At 43.4% G+C, this 17,236-nt stretch overlaps 1 protein-coding gene across 4 annotated transcripts in view; it reads right to left on the reverse strand.

The window, feature by feature from the left end:
- LOC140739964 (tight junction protein ZO-3-like) overlaps positions 1-17,236 on the reverse strand; it is a 93,278-nt gene that overhangs the window by 22,984 nt on the left and 53,058 nt on the right. For all 4 annotated transcript variants that reach the window (XM_073068677.1, XM_073068678.1, XM_073068675.1 and 1 more), the window contains exons 4-11: positions 15,155-15,257; positions 12,116-12,557; positions 8,974-9,077; positions 7,003-7,165; positions 5,454-5,538; positions 3,727-3,794; positions 2,120-2,192; positions 1,098-1,254 (exon numbers count right to left, since the gene is read on the reverse strand). In XM_073068677.1, coding sequence (XP_072924778.1) covers positions 1,098-1,254; positions 2,120-2,192; positions 3,727-3,794; positions 5,454-5,538; positions 7,003-7,165; positions 8,974-9,077; positions 12,116-12,557; positions 15,155-15,257 — 1,195 coding nt within the window. The remainder of the gene's footprint in view (positions 1-1,097; positions 1,255-2,119; positions 2,193-3,726; positions 3,795-5,453; positions 5,539-7,002; positions 7,166-8,973; positions 9,078-12,115; positions 12,558-15,154; positions 15,258-17,236) is intronic.

Here is a 17,236-nt window from a genome sequence, read left to right on the forward strand (position 1 = left end):
GCGTTCTCACGTCAGCTATTACTCTCTGCATCCTCTCACAGTACAGCTGATTGTCAAGTCATTGTCTACAGTCGACCATCACTGCATGTGTCCAGGACAAAGAAGTGGGCAGGAAAAATAATTGCAGACAGTGCCACCCAGCCAACTACCTTTTCCCAAAGCTCCCATCTGCAAACTGCAATAGGGCTATTGAAACAAAAAAAAAGCCATTTTAAAAGTTTCTTTCCATAGGCAGTTAGTCTGATTCTAGTTAGCCACCCCTCCCTTCTCTCTATTACCTCAGTCACTGTAGTGCAATGTACCACTTTATATAATGGTCTTTACATTGTAAATACATGTTAGAATTTATGTATTTATGCACATTTTATTCCATATTTGTACTTAACCTCTACGTTTATTTTATATAATTCTTCATTCTTATAACTGTTGAATATTTCTGCTTTTGTTGCGTGTCATGGCAACACATCACAGCAAATTCGTAATACGTGTAAATGTATAAGCTGAATAAAGTTGACCCTTGATCCTTAAACTTTCACCATTCTCCTTCCCCAAATACCAACTGTGTTGCCTTTTAAATAACGCTTCAGAGTCTACCACGCCAGGCACCGGCAGTAAATTCTTTGTGTGGATCTATGCATTGAAATATGGTCTCTCAGTTCCACCTTTACCATTCTAATGATCAGTCTAGGCTTTTTGCTCTTGTTTAACCTTGGCAAATGCCTTTACTGGATCCTCTCAAATGAGCCTAAATCACTGGCTATGTAGAGTGGGGGTGGAGGAGCAGGGAGCGAGGGACAAGGTGGTGGCAATGGTAATGTATACAAGTCTGTCTAAATGAGACCTTAGGTTAAATAAGTTTTTTCCCTTGTTAAGCATTAAATTACCTGGAAATAATGAGCAACATGGGAGAGAATCTCAGAGTCATAGTGTCACACATGCATAAGCAGACCCTTAGCCCACTTTTAAGTATCTATTTATACTATTGCTATTTACCAGCACTTGTTCTCTAGCTTCTATCAATAATAACAATAGTAATCAGGAATTCACATTCTCTTATTTGTTTCTGTTTGTGATTGGATTACTTCTCATTCTATTACCTTTAAAATCTGATCTCCTGTCTGGATTCCCTGTTTGGCAGCAGGACTGTCTTCGAGAACCCGAGAAACGAATATTCCAACGTCGTTGCCTCCGGCCAGCTGCAAGCCAACATTGGCATCCTTCACAAACCTCACAACCTTCATGGCTGGGCTGTAACTAAGTATAGAAAAATCCAGTCAGTGAGCACAAAGTGATCCTTTCCTTCTGAATATTTGGCTAAAAGTCAATGAGATGTTCAAGGCAAAGTTCTGTCCTTTATACTATAATTGCATAGGGTTATAGGAGGCAAGTGAAAGGCTGGGGCTTTGAAAGGACTAACCATGGGTTCCTCTGGATAGATGAGTGACAACCCTGACCCCTGCATGCTTGCTTTCAATTTAGAGAGTTACGACTTAAGCTTGGACTCCAGAAGATGCTTTTGGTGGTTCAGTGTGAATGCCAGATTCATTAATTCTTCTCTTGTTGCTAGATGTAACTCAAAGGGCACAGAAAGAACCAAAGATCTCGCAGGACTGATATGAATTATGCCTTTGAAAACGTTGATGTTGATTACCAGGACTTCTACATAATGAATGGAATAAGAGAAAACTTTGGCTGGATTGAATGTATGAACTGAGAAAGTGGACAGACAGGAAGAAAGGCCATGCCTAGGTCACATCTAAGCCCCAATCATCCTGACAAAACAGTTAGTCTAAAGGAGAAATTACTTCACTTTATTCTATCATCACATTAGCAACTTTTTTATGTCGGCTTGCTCTTGAACTGACAATAAGAAAAACCATTTTCCTTTCTCCTGCCTCCTGAAATGAGAGGACGCCAGGCTCCCTAACTACACTCTGCTGCTACGGTCAGGCAGCATCTCAAGGAGAAAGAAGGAAACAACGGGCAAAAGAAGCAAACTTGGATACTCTTACAAAACCAGCAGCACCCCAAAACACAACGGTTAATTAAATAAATCAGCATCCAGTGGATCACATGTAACTGCAGTAGTCCATTAGTCTCATTATTGCCTTAAACTTACCCAACATTATACTCATCTGGTGGTCTTCTGTTTGCTGCCTTTACAGGGACAGCATATGTTGCATCCTCAATGACTGCATTTAGGAAAAAAATAAATAAAACAGCTATGTTGAAAACCAATAATTAGTAAGCAAACAAAATGACACTATGCTGTACAACATATCCCCTGCAATGTACAACACATCTCCCCCTGCACTAGACAACCCATCTCCCCCTGCACTGTACAAACCATCTCCCCCTGCACTGGACAACCCATCTCTGTCTGCACTGTACAAACCATCTCCCCCTGCACTGGACAAACCATCTCCCCCTGCACTGTACAACCCATCTCCCCCTGCACTGTACAAACCATCTCTGTCTGCACTGTACAAACCATCTCCCCCTGCACTGGACAACCCATCTCTGTTTGCACTGTACAAACCATCTCCCCCTGCACTGGACAACCCATCTCTGTCTGCACTGTACAAACCATCTCCCCCTGCACTGGACAAACCATCTCCCCCTGCACTGGACAACCCATCTCCCCCTGCACTGTACAAACCATCTCCCCCTGCACTGTACAACCCATCTCTGTCTGCACTGTACCAACCATCTCCCCCTGCACTGTACAACCCATCTCCCCCTGCACTGTACAAACCATCTCCCCCTGCACTGTACAAACCATCTCCCCCTGCACTGGACAACCCATCTCCCCCTGCACTGTACAAACCATCTCCCCCTGCACTGGACAACCCATCTCCCCCTGCACTGGACAACCCATCTCTGTCTGTACTGTATTGTCCATCTTCTCCCTGCTCTTCAGAACGTTTAGCGCAGACGCCAGTCTACGCTGGCAGTTACGTTGTGTAGGTGGGGTGTAACGAGCAGTACTGCTGTCACTTTGCTCCTGCACGTGGATGCAACCTGACCTTCAGCTTGTGTCAAGTTCACACTCTTGCCCTGTGTCCATGTGGATTTGCTTGCCATCCTGTGATTTCTTCCCAGGTTCTAATAATATGCTGGTTGGCAGGTTAATTGGACAGTGTAAGTTACCTCTGGTTTAGATGGCTGGGGCACTGCCGGATCCTGCAAGTAAACTGGAGGAATGGGAATGAAGGGATTGCTTTGAGAATTGGACAGATCCAGTGGGCTGAATGGCCTTCTCATAAGGAAATATTGAAACATCTCATATTCTTGTATCTATTCATGACTCTGCATATGCAATTTAATTTTTGCTTACTACTTAGTTTCTGTCTCAAGCGATAGAAATATTCTCTACCTCCTCACGGCTCTGTGTGAAGGACCTTATGGTTATCTTCCTTCCATTTAATCCTTTCATTGTTTTGAATCACTCAACCGCCAGAGAGGATGGAATTAAATCAGAGCAGGCTCTCTTTGGGAGCTGCAGACAGTTACTGACGCTATCTCCTCATGTCACGCTTGCACCTCTTGAACAGTCAGCCCTTCTCACTTCTTGAACAGCACAGAAACTGGCTAAAAGCTTCCATCAGCTCGAGGGCTTCTGATAAATGATGCTTTCAAATCTACCCATTAATCACAAGCTACCATCTCTAAGCCAAATTCATTCACTGCTGTGAAGTATAATTCTTAGTTTCAATCAGTGCTCACCGTAATGGGGTATAGTGGGTACAGGACTGAAACCCATCTCTGTCACTGGGTTTTTGCTTGGTCTGAGGCTGAAAATAAGAATGGAAAACAAGAGTCATCTCTGGTCAACACCAAATCTCTGAACAACAGCAAAATCGAAGGATTCGGGGCTAAGTTTTTTCACACTGAGAGTGGCGAGTGCGTGGAATGGGCTGTCGGTGACGGTGGTGGAGGCGGATACGATAGGGTCTCTTAAGAGACTCCTGGAGCTCGGAAAAATAGAGGGCAATGGGTAACCCTGGGAAATTTCTCAGGTAAGGAATTGTTTGGCACAGCTTTGTAGGTTCTCTATGAGCTCTACATTCATCAAACTGGATGAAAAATAACAAATGAATGATGGTTAAATTGATTTAAAAGGTATGGAGACAGAAAGCAGGAAGCTTCTGACTAACTGGGCTAGATCTGTTGTCGGGGAATTGCTGGAATTTATTATTAAAGATACTACAGCAGAGCATGTTGAAAAATTCAAAGTATCAGGTCAATATAGTTTTTTCAAAGGGGAATTATGTTTGGCCAATTTATTTAGAATTCCTTCAAGCAGTAACGCACATTGTGGATAAAGAGGGAAAACTGGGGATGCACTGAGATTTCAATAAGGCATTTGATAAGATGATGAATGAAAGGTTATTACAGAAAATAAAATTTCACAGCGTAGGAGTTACCGTGTGGAGCTGGAAGATGGCTCAGTTAACAGGAAAGAGAAAGTAGGGTTTTTTTTGGCTCTAAGATTTAACAAATGTGTGCAACAAGGATCGGTCCTGGGACCTTAACTTTTTACAATTTATATACTGTACATGACTTGGAAGAAGGCATTGACGATGTGATTGATAAATTAGCTGGCGACACTAAGAAATAGGAATGTACTTTGTGAAGAGAACATAAGGTGATGACAAAGGGATAGAGACGGGATGGATGAATGGGCACAGATGTACCAAATGTGGGAAAGTATGAAGTTTGCCATTTTGCCAGGAAAAATAATAATAAAGCTTATTATCTAAATTATGGAAGATTTCAGGGTTCTGATGTGCAGAGGAATCCAATATCCTAGTACATGAATCACATAATCCTAGCATTCAGGTACAATGGGTAATAAGGCAAACCAACTGAATGTCACTGTTTATTGTGAGGGTGTTGTGTACAAATTTGGAGAAGTTTTGCTTCAATTATACAGGACACTGGTGAGACCATACCTGGAGTAAATGTCCTGAACTGATCTCCCTATTTAAGGAAGCTTGTTAATACGTTGTAAGCAGTCCAAAGGAAGTATACTAGATCAATACCTGGAATAGATGACTTAGCTCATCAGGAAAAGTTGGACAGGCTATGTATATTTTTCTCTGCTGCAGGTTAGAAGGAAAAATGGTGTCCGTGGATATGATGGTTTCTCTTGTGAAAGAATCTAGAACGAGGGGGTCACAGTTTAAAATGAGAGGGAGGAGGTAATCTTTTTCCTTCAGAGGATCACGACGTTTTAGGAGTGAAGGAGGTCCTGTCATGAGTTTCTGCTGGCCTCTTCTTCTTTAGCTTCTCAGTAATGGTCCTCAAAAGGAATATTACTGGAAAATGAATCTATTATCTGCTCATTAGTTAATAAGTCTCTATCTCCTTTCACTGTGCGCTATAACTTGGTCACTGCCTTCATTACTATGGCTTATAATGTATCTATTATTTCCCATTGCTCTACCTACCTTTCGTTGGTCTTCATTTTGTTGGCTGGATTTGGCCCAACGATGGGGGGTGAATCTGATCGTTCAGGCTCCAAATCTGAAATATCTGGTGTAGAGGGTGTAGATAGTCAGAACAGTTTGAGATTTAAAACTTTTCATTCATAATTTTTTCTGGGAAAAATTTTATTTTAGCCAAAATAAAATGTGTCGTCGGGAAGGCCGGAAAATTTTTCACTGTGGGCCCGAAGACCCGAGATCTTTGCGATCTTCGGGTACAGAGCTCGTAAAAAGTGACGAAACGGACTTTTTAAACATCGTGAACCAGCGGGATGTTGTTATGTCTCCAGCTCGCTGTGAAAACGAGGGACACCTCCCTCTCCCTTATTAGGGAGAGAAAGAACGTGTGGGATGCCAAATGCTGGATGAATTGCTTTAGCTTTTGGTAAGTAACTACAAAGTCTGTGTCTTTGCTATCGCTTAGCTCACACTTGTGCTTGGTAGCGGGTGCGCTCTTTGTTTTGCCGGTGGGGGGAGGAGGGGTTGTTGTTCACCGCCGCTTACGCGCGGGAGGGGAGAGCTGGGGGGGACTTTGGGGTTCTCACGTTTAATTGTCATTCATTCTTCAGGGCACTTTCTGTTTTCATGGATGCTTTGCAAAGAAGGAGCATTTCAGGATGTATTTATATTGTATACATTTCTCTGACATCAAGCTGAACCTTTGAACCTGTGATACAGGCAATGTGTATTTTTTAAAACAGAGTTTCTAATCTGGAACACGCACAAAATGCTGGTGGAACGCAGCAGGCCAGGCAGCATCTATAGGAAGAAGTACAGTCGACGTTTCGGGCCGAGACCCTTCGTCAGGAGACTAGACATCTAAAGCCTTGTTCCACTCTGTTGTATTTGCTACAGTCAAGCAAATAATGGAATGAGCTTTAAGCCTACTTCCTGCTCCACCTCCTACCCACAACTGACGCTGTTCTTGTCCACTTTGAACACACCAGAGTGATGCTGCTCAGTTTAAGATGTTGACAAACCACACTGTAATATCGACATACTGGGTGTTTATTTGCCTTCCTCCGTACAGAGGTTTTGAGGAGGTGGTAGTCCATTTACTTTAGATTGGACCTGAATGTTCCTCAGACACTTCATACATTTGCTTCTGCAATGCCGGATACTTGAGAAGTGTATAACGAGACATAATTAAGAAGAGAAAAGCAAAACAAGCAAAGACGGAGAGGAACCAGGAAGACCACACAGACCGAAAGTAAGGTATTTAAATTCTAGTTGGAAGATCAACAGAACCTTGGAGAAATTTATAAAAGGACAAGACCCTCATTTTCTTTATTCCATCGAATGTTGCCAACCTTCTGCCAGAGTTCAGCAGGAATTGGCATGGAAGTTCCATCAAACAATATTTATTTGAATCTCAGAATAGATTTATTTCATGATAGATTTTATAAGAGTATGAAGAGAAAAGTACAATAAAAGAAAACAGAATTTTCCTTGTACCTGCTGGCAGTGAGACAGTACTTTGAGAAGGTGATAAAATAATAACTTGGTCTCTTACCTTCCAATCCAGAGCTGTTTTCCTCACTGTCCTCCAGCTCTGGGATGTTGACCAGAAACTGTTCGTTATCCCGAAGAACCACCAGCTTCAGCTTTCCCTCCGATCTCTCAATTAATGACTTTGTATCTTCTAGAGATATATTCTCTGTCACTACACCATTAATCTGCCAAACACAGAAAGTGTCCTTTGACTTCCAACATGAAGAACAGCCACCATTTAAGGTAACCTAAGAAAATGGGCCATCAGGCTTAACAAGACATTCCATCTTTAGGTTGTCTTTGGATTCATTTACTGATCATGCCAAACATCCCTAGATACAGTAATATCTAATTTCCACTTAAGACCATCTCTGAGATTCAATGGTCTGTATTTTGTCAGGTTTTACCAGTAGTAAATTAGTGGTATTAATCTATATAATTAGAGTCATAGACCAAGTAGTCCTTTGACCCCAGTTTAGGAACCACTGGTTTAGAGGATTATGGGCCAGCATGGGCAAATGGGACTACAGTATCTTAGATGGGAATCTTGGTTGGCATGGAACAGTTGGGCCTAAGGACCATGTCCATAAACTGGGGTTAAAGGGCCCCTTGGTTATTGGTAGGGGTCCATGGCATAAAAATGGTCGGGAACCTCTGCTCTAAGCCTTCCCTTTCCATAGTTAGGAAGTTTTAGATATTAGCAATCATATCTAACATGGAAAACCTGAACCTTTGGTCAAATTCCTGCTGGTCAGTCTTGTATTTTCTCACTTGTCTCTACACAAAGTTCATATTTTTGTACTTCCTTTTTGGCCTATCAAGCTATGCTAACTTACAGATCAGTCCCATTCCCCAAGTAATTTTCTCTGTGACTACATTCTAATCACTCCCCCAATGAGATTGAATCACTCACCTACATACTCGAGGCCAATTAATCCACTAAACCACATATCTTTGGAAATGGGAGTGCATAAGGAAACCCATAAGACCATAAGATATAGGAGCAGAAGTAGGCCATTTGGCCCATCGAGTCTGCTCCGCCATTTAACAATGGGCTGATCCAATTCTTCCACCCATCCCCACTCTCCTGCCATCTCTGCATACCGTTTGAAACCCATGCGAATACTGCGTGCAAACTCCACACGGACAGCACCACAAGTCAGGACTGAACCCAGGTCACTGGAGCCATGAGGTACCAGATGTATTACTAACATCGTAATGTAACAAACCTTCTGGAGTTTCCTAGTTCTTACTATGGGGAAGCTGTGAAGTTAAGAGTAAAGTAATTCACAACACAAAGTTGTTCCTCTCTATCCTGCAGATGCTGCTTTACCTGCTGTGTTCCTCCAAAAGTTTGTTGCTCCAGATTGAGCATCTGTAGCATCTTTAATTATTTCTGTTGTAAGATGATTTTTATTCCATTATCTTTAAATATTTCTAGGTGATTTAATTTTCATTTTGTTTTAATAATTTTTTACGTTAAGTAATTTGTTTCATATTACCACTTTTTGAAAACTTCTTAAAGTCAGGGACTTGTGTCTGAAATAATGGATGAGGATATTTTCACTATTTTCTCTTTTTATTCCCCATCCTCCAGCAGTCCTGCTTCCTGCCATGGGAGGTAATTAACTCGCAGGAATTTCATGGTAATCTTGAACCAAAGGAGAGAAATGGGGATTACTTATCAAAATAATGTTGAAGAGCACTGATCTCATAATGTTAGCGTGGAACTGCATTTGCAAAGAAAAAAAACCACAGAGAACTGATTCTAAAATGCTCTATTTCTGTCTTCTCTCTATACTGTCTTGAACAGACCCACAACATTACACCCTTGGATTCTAGAGCTGGGCTTTCTATAAGCAAATCTTCCCACTTGTAATGTTGAACTGCAAGATCCTTCAATGGACTTAGATCTTTGTTGGTGATGTCAAATACAATTGATCGTTTTCAGTAATCAACAGATCTGCAGACTTTGAAAGTGAATATCTCTTACCTTCAGTATGACGTCTCCCTCTTGTAAGACCCCTTCTTTTGAGGCAAGACCACTTGATGTCATGTGTTTAATGAAAATTTGACTTCCCAACCTCAATCCATATTCTGTACGGCAAATGTTGCACAAAAGAAAAAAAATAAAGAAACTATTTAGAAATGTTGATAACCCAGGAATGGTTAACAATGGGAATTTCACATATTCTGATTTAAAGTAATAAATATACAGTCAATAATTCTTTTGATAAGGTAATTTATTAAAAGTAGTGATGTGTTAGCATCAGAAACATATGACTACATTTCTGTTGTACATTTTAACCTCACTGATCAAGGCTCATTCGGACACTTAAGCTGCAGTTCACATTTGGCTATAGACTGATAAAGTCATAGAGTACTATAGCACAGAAATAGGCCCCTTGGTATTTCTAGTCCATGCCACTCTGATCTTCTGTCTTGTCCTATCTACCTGAAGCTGAACCGTATTCCTCTAAACTACTACCTATCCAAGATTTAATGTTACAGATGTGCGGAGCTTGGGAGGATGATGGCGCCCAACAGCGACTCTTTTGCTTGCATCTTCGGAAACAGTTCTATTTCTATCTTTGATATTTCTTTTTTTCCCTTTCAAAGGATTTAAAATATCACTTCCAAAGATCTATTTGCACATTAATCCTATAGTGTGCAACACGAGTGAATCTGCAGATGCTGGAAATAAATAAAAAACACAAAATGCTGGCAGAACTCAGCAGGCCAGACAGCATCTATGGTAGTGACGACGTTTCGGGCTGAAACCCTTAATCAGGAGTGAAGTAACATGGGATGGTCGAGGGGGGATAAGAAGTGGGGGGAGGGATAAAGTAGAGAGCTGGGAAGCGATAGGCTGGAGGGAAATGGGCTAGGGGAAGGTGGAGAATTATGGGAAATAAAAGAGAAAGAAAGGTAGGGCTGGGGGGAGAGATTATAGTGAGGGGGGAAAAAGAGAGAAAAAGAGAACCAGACTAAAATAATAGATAGGGATGGGGGGTAAGGGGGGGCAGGGGTATCAACGGAGGTCAGTGAGTTGGATGTTCATGCCGGCAGGAAGGAGGCTACCTAGGCGGGAGATAAGGTATTGCTCCATCGACCTGCATGTGGCCTCATCTTGACGGTAGAGGAGGCCATGGACAGGCATGTCAGAGTGGGAGTGGTCTGTGGAATTGAAGTGTGTGGCCACAGGGAGATCCCGCCACTGCTGGAGGACTGAGCGCTGGTGTTAGTCGAAACGGTCTCCCAGTCTGCGGCGGGTCTCCCCAATGTATAAATGGCCACATTGGGAGCACCGGATACAGTATATCACCCCAGCTGACTCGCAGGTGAAGTGGTGCCTTACCTGAAAGGACTGTCTGGGGCCTGGGATGGTGGTGAGGGAAGAAGTGTGGGGGCAGGTGTAGCACTTCTTCCGTTTGCAGGGATGAGTGCCCGGAGGGAGGTCGGTGGGGAGGGATGGGGGGGATGAACGGACAAGGGAGTCGCGTAGGGAGTGATCCCTGCAGAAAGCTGAGAGTTGGGGGGAGGGGAAGATGTGGTTGGTGATGGGATCACGTAGGGGGTGGCGGAAGTTACGGAGGATTATGCGTTGGATCTGTAGGCTGGTAGGGTGATAGGTGAAGACCAGGGGGACTCTATCCCTGGTGGGCTGGCGGGGGGATGGGGTGAGGGTAGAGGTGCGTGAAATACGGGAGACGCAATGGAGGGCAGAGTTGGACGAAGGGAAGCCCCTTTCTTTAAAAAAGGAAGACATCTCCTTTGTCCTAGAATGAAAGGCCTCATCCTGAGAGCAGATGTGGCAGAGGCAGAGGAATTGTGAGAAGGGGATAGCATTTTTGCAGGAGGCAGGGTGGGAGGAGGAATAGTCTAGGTAGCTGTGGGAGTTAATAGGTTTGTAGTAGACGTCGGTGGATAGGCCGTCTCCAGAGATAGAAACAGAAAGATCTAGAAAGGGGAGGGAGGTGTCGGAAATAGACCAGGTGAATTTGAGGGTGGGGTGAAAGTTGGAGGCGAAGTTAATGAAGTCGACGAGCTCAGCATGCGTGCAGGAAGCAGCACCAATGCAGTCATCGATATAACGCAAGAAAAGAGGAGGACAGATACCGGTGTAGGCTTGGAACATAGATTGCTCCACATGGCCAACAAAAAGGCAGGCATAGCTAGGACCCATGCGGGTGCCCATGGCTACACCTTTAGTTTGGAGGAAGTGGGAGAAGCCAAAGGAGAAATTGTTAAGGGTGAGGACTAATTCTGTGAGGCGGAGAAGAGTGGTGGTAGAAGGTGACTGGCTGGGTCTGGAATCCAGGAAGAAAGGCAGAGCTTGGAGACCTTTCTGGTGGGGGATAGAGGTATATAGGTACTGGACGTCCATGGTGAAAATGAGGTGGTGGGGGCCAGGGAACTTTAAATCTTTGAAGAGATGTAAAGCATGGGAAGTATCACGGACATAGGTGGGAAGGGATTGAACAAGGGGAGATAAAACAGAGTCGAGATAGGCAGAAATGAGTTCAGTGGGCCAGGAGCAAGCAGAGACAATGGGTCTGCCTGGTCAGGCAGGTTTGTGAATCTTAGGTAGGAGGTAGAAACAGGAAGTGTGGGGTGTGGGAACTATAAGTTTGGTGGCCGTGCATGGGAGATCTCCCGAGCTGATGAGATCAGAAATGGTTTGGGAGACAATGGACTGGTGCTCCCTAGTGGGGTCACGGTCCAGGGGTAGATAAGAGGAGGTGTCAGCGAGTTGTCGTGGCCTATACTGTGGCCTGGTCCTGGGTGACTCCAAGATGGAATTATGACCAGAGGTTCACAGCTTCTCAGATAACACTTACTGAGGTATACATCCCAAATATCCACAGTGACATTCTCATCCAACACCCCCACACCCCTCTTGGTTCCTTCATCCCATTCTACTAGATATTCTGCCTACAGTCCTCAACTATTTGTCTTTCTGTCTTTTGCACTTTATCACTGCGTAATGCCCACAGTGGGTGGCACACCAGAGGGTCATCCCCAGCTTTAACACACTCACCCCTTTCAACACAAAAGGTTGGTTATTACACCAATGGCAATTCAGCGCCAATAATACCAGAAACGTATTGAAATCTGACAGAAATCTCTCTCACCTTCGTTATTATTATTTTTAATGAGGAAGCTCTTGATGGGTTTCTTTATGGCAGGTTGGTGAGTCTCATCATGGTGGCTCCAGGCTGGGCTGCCTTCTCTCCTATACTCCCTGTCATTGTGGTTATGGTTGTTGTGTTGATGGTTGTAATTCCTTGAGGGACTAGGGCTTCGATCATAACTCTTTGAGGGACTTGGACTTCGATTGTAGCTGTGGTTCCTGTCAGAGTATTGGTCTGGATCACTGTGTCGATAGTCCTCGTGGTACAAATTTTGATTCTGACTCCTTCGTAAATTCCTGTCAGCTGGATCATAGTCCTCATCCTCATCAGAGGCATCATCGTACGTAAAGTCTGATTGATTTGTGTGGTTTGAATAGAAGGATCCTCCTGGTGGTGCTGAATTAGTCACCGGGATCTGTACTTTACGAGGCCTCTTCACAGTCTTAAAAAGCAGGACATAGCTATTAGTTAGTATGAGTTCTCTCAGCATTTGGTTCAAACAACAACATTGATTATCCAAAACCAATTAGCAAGACATTAAAGATTGAAAATGTTAGGAGTCAGAACAAAGGTATTCCTGAATCTTTTATAATTGAATTGCGAAATGAGTTACCAGACAAGATTATTTTTGTGACTGGAATAAACTGGATCACAAGATTAGGTGTTTTTTGAGACAGACATGGGGAGGTTAAATTGCATAACAGTGTGTTACAGTAAGTGTGGACAGGAGAACTGTTGCTTCACTGTTGCAGCCTTCCCAGTCCTTTGACCCACAATCCTCAACCTATCTACAATTCGTTCCCACAGTGCTTAGATCCAATTCTCAATCTGCAACTCTTCCCAGTCCTTAGACCCTTTCTCATGTCATATCTTCACTGATCCTTGGACCCAATCTCAATCCTCAGCAACACAGACCAATCCTCACTGCTAATCCTTGGCTTACTATGACTGCCAGCGCTGGTGCTCAGTGCTAATCTCGCTCCGCCTGATTGTTGGCTCTTAATTTCAACCCCACAGGTCCTTGGCTCTGATTATCCATCCTCAACACAATCCCGATCCATCCAGACAATTTCCCTAAATACAACTCCTAAATCACCAAGTGAAGGTTCCAATTGGACCCAAAGACAGCAGCACCTCCCTCCCTTCCTCATTGCAGACTAAAGCCTCAGGACAAATGATATTTGCGGGGGGGGGGGGGGTTCCGTGACCGCACCACAGTGTCCATTGACACACTTATTGTATGTCCTTGTCAGGTGGAATTTAAAAATCCCGAAGCACTATCCAGGATAGCTCTGGTGTCCGGGCTAGAATTATCATTTAGTCAACACCTAAATAGTCACCTCTATCATTGGTCTATGTGGGATCCTACTTGCTGTGTGTGAAAGGCCGTCACGGTAGTGCAGTGTTTAGTGCGATGCTGTTACAGCTCGAGCTGGCGGATACTCAGAGTTCAATTCCGGCGTCCCCGGTAAGAAAGTTTCTATATTCTTCCTGTGTGCAGATGTGTTTCCTCCCACAGTCCAAAGACATACTGGTCAGCAGGGTCATTGTAATTTGCCCTGTGATTAGATTAGGGTTAAATAAGTGGGGTGCTAGGCAGTGCAGCACATTGGGCCAGCAGAAAAGAACATAAAGAATAGGAGCAGGAGTCGGCCATCTTTCCATCGAGCCTGCTCCACCATTCAATAAGATCGTGGCTGATCTGGGCATGGACTCACCTCCACCTATAACCATATAACAATTACAGCACGGAAACAGGCCATCTCGGCCCTTCTAGTCCGTGCTGACGCTTACACTCACCTAGTCCCACTGGCCCGCACTCAGCCCATAACCCTCTATTCCTTTCCTGTCCATATACCTATCCAATTTTGCTTTAAATGACAATACCGAACCTGCCTCTACCACTTCTACTGGAAGCTCATTCCACACAGCTACCACTCTCTGAGTAAAGAAATTCCCCCTCGTGTTACACTTAAACTTTTGCCCCCTAACTCTCAAAACTCTCTCTCTTTTGCTCCCTACCTGCCTTTTTCCCATAACCCTTAATTCCCCTACTGTGCAAAAATCTATCCAACCTGGTCTTAAATATATTTACTGAGGTAGCCCACACTGCCTTATTGGGCAGAGAATTCCCCAGATTCACTACCCTCTGGGAGAAGCAGTTCCTCCTCATCTGCATCCTAAATCTACTCCCCCGTATCTTGAGGCTACGTCTCCTAGTTCTCTTCTCACCTATCAGTGGAAAAAACTTTCCAATCTCTATCTTAACTATCCCTTTAATAGTTTTATATGTTTGTATAAGATCTCCTCTCATTCTTCTGAATTCCAGCGAGTACAGACCCAGGCGACTCAATCTCTCCTCATAGTCTAAACCTCTCATCTCTGGAATCAACCTGGTGAACTTCCTCTGCACCACCTCCAAAGCCAGTATATCCTTCCTCAAGAAAGGAGTCCAGAATTGCAGGCAGTACTCCAGGTATGTCCGCACCAGTGAAAGGCCTGTTCCGCACAGTATCTCTAAATAAAATAAAGTAATTAAACTAGCTGCTGTATTTTCCTACAGTGAAATAGTGCCCACGTTGTGGCTGTACTTGAGTGGCTGTGAAACATTACACTGATTTGAATATTTTTGCTCTTTTTTCACTTATTTTCTTTAATTTGTTCTTTTGGTGTGGCCAAAACAGGCATACCAGTATTTATTACCCATACCCGTTTCCCTGAGGGTGTAAACCTCAGTTCCCTAGTTCAGGCAATTAATCACTAAAGCACCGTAGGTGTGTCGCAACAAGTTATTGGTAGCTGGCCTGCCTCTGAAAAATGTCATAGTTCTGTCCTTCAGACATTCCAACAGCTGATATTAGCATTTTTTTTCTGAAGAACAATCAGATCTATTGATTTTTTCCCCCACAATCTGCCACGGAAGAATTTCAATTCATAGCCTTATATCATTGTGACCCAGAGCAAGCTCATATTGCAGAGACTCAGTAAGCAGAGTGATCACGCTGCCTCAGGATACACAGATTCTTTATCAGCACTCACAACGTTAGCAGCCTTTCCAGAACTCTTCAGACACTGGATGGCATACGAAGAAAGCACATTTTCCATGGAAACGCCATTCACCATCACGATTCTGTCCTTTATCCTGAAAGGGGGGAACCATTTTGATTAAGCTGGAAGTCATCTCTGGAGTTCAACACATCACATCATATCTTTGGGCTATTTCCTTCCCCCAAATATCTTTCCTCTCCTGACACCCTGACCCTAGGTCAGGAAACCAAATAGACTGAGGTGCATTCTGGTTATGAGTACTTCCAGAAGGTAAGACCTTGTGCTCAGTTCAGTTTAGCTGGAACTTGATGGGGATGTAAAACAGATGGCTGATTTAGAGTTCAGTGGAACTATGTGTTATTGACTGCCCCTGCACAGTCCCATCATCTACAAACCCGGACAGACACACCTTAGAGCAGGAACCTGGGGTTATTTCCCTCTCCTGATGATGGTAGTAAAAGAAACACAGAGTTGACATATCTGGTGCTTTGCACAACCTGAAGATACTCCCAACCATTTTGATTCCAACGAAGCAGTTATGAAGTCACTGTTGTAAAGCAAGTGACTACTGATGCCTATTTTTTGCTCTGGAAGCTCACACAATCACCAGTGCAATAATGATAAGGTACTCTGCTTTTTTGTTAGCTGAGAAATAAGCCAATTCACCAAGGAATCTCCCTTGATAATCCTATAGGATCACAATTATCCTGTGGGAATTTTTTTATGTTGACCTGAGAGAGGTGAAATCCTCAGTTTAACACCTCATCTAATACGTGACAATTCCATCAATAAAGAATTCATTCAGATTGTATTCATAAGTCAGCCTAGATCTTTCTGCTTATGTCTCTGGGTGTGACTCCCCACTCTTTTGCCCTAGACGCACGAGTGCTACCAATCGATGTACAGGTGACTTTACAGTGGCAAATATTACTCTGATATTGCCAGGGAAAGGCAGCCAAAAAAAAAATCAAAGCTGGTACCACCCTGGCTTAAAATAGAAATGTTGGAAATACTCAGCAAGTCATACACTATCTGTGGAAAATATTGGTAATAGCTGGAGAATTAATAATTAAGGTCAAAGACTACACCTTCTTAGATAGGTCTTCCTTGTGTATTCCTTTTTGTACGTGATTCATGCTGCCATTGTGAATGGAGACTTACTTTGCATTGATTCTCTGTCTCAGTTGATCACGTATAAACCAGGATTGTACAGGGAAGCGACAGCCACCCATCAGTACTAACATCCATCAGACCACCAAACAGTAGTAAGGATGTGGTCTACAAATTACAAAGAGATAGAAACTGCATGCCATAAAGACAACATTACAATCGTCATGGGGGATTTCAATATGCTGGTAGTTTGGGAAAATCGGGTTGGTGCTGGATTTCAGGGGGGGCAATTTCTAGGGAGACTACAAGATGGGTTTTCAGAGCAGCTCGTGTTTGAGCCCACTGGGGGATCAGCTGCTCTGGATGGCGTGTTGTGCAGTAAACTAGAATAGATTAGAGAGCTTAAGGTAGAAGAACCCCAAGGAGAAAGTGATCATAATATTGAATTTACCCCGAAATTTGAGAAGGAGAAGCTAAAGTCAGATGTATCAGGTTTACAGTGAAGGCAACTAAAAAAGTCATTAAGAAGGTAAAGATGGAATACCAAAGTAAGCTAGCCAATTATATTAAAGAGGATACGAAAAGTTTCTTCAGATACGTGAAGTGTAAAAAAGAGGTGAGAGTGGATATCGGACCACTGAAACAATGCAGGAGAGGTAGTAATGTGGGACAATGAAATAGCGGCTGAACTGAATAAACATTTTGTATCAGTCTTCACTGTGGAAGACACTAGCAGTTTGGTGGAAGTTCCAGGCGTCAGGGGTTATGAAGTGCGTGAAGTTACCATAAATAGAGAGAAGATTCTTGGGAAACTGAAAGGCCTGAAGGTAGATAAGTCATTTGGAGCAGATGGTGTACTCCCCAGGGTTCTGTAAGAGGCGACTGAACAGATTGTGGATGCATTAGTGATCTTTCAAGAATCACTAAACTCTGGAATGCTTCCGGAAGACTCAAAAACTGCAA

This window comes from Hemitrygon akajei, chromosome 16 (assembly GCF_048418815.1).
Source record: "Hemitrygon akajei chromosome 16, sHemAka1.3, whole genome shotgun sequence".
Taxonomy (NCBI): domain Eukaryota; kingdom Metazoa; phylum Chordata; class Chondrichthyes; order Myliobatiformes; family Dasyatidae; genus Hemitrygon; species Hemitrygon akajei.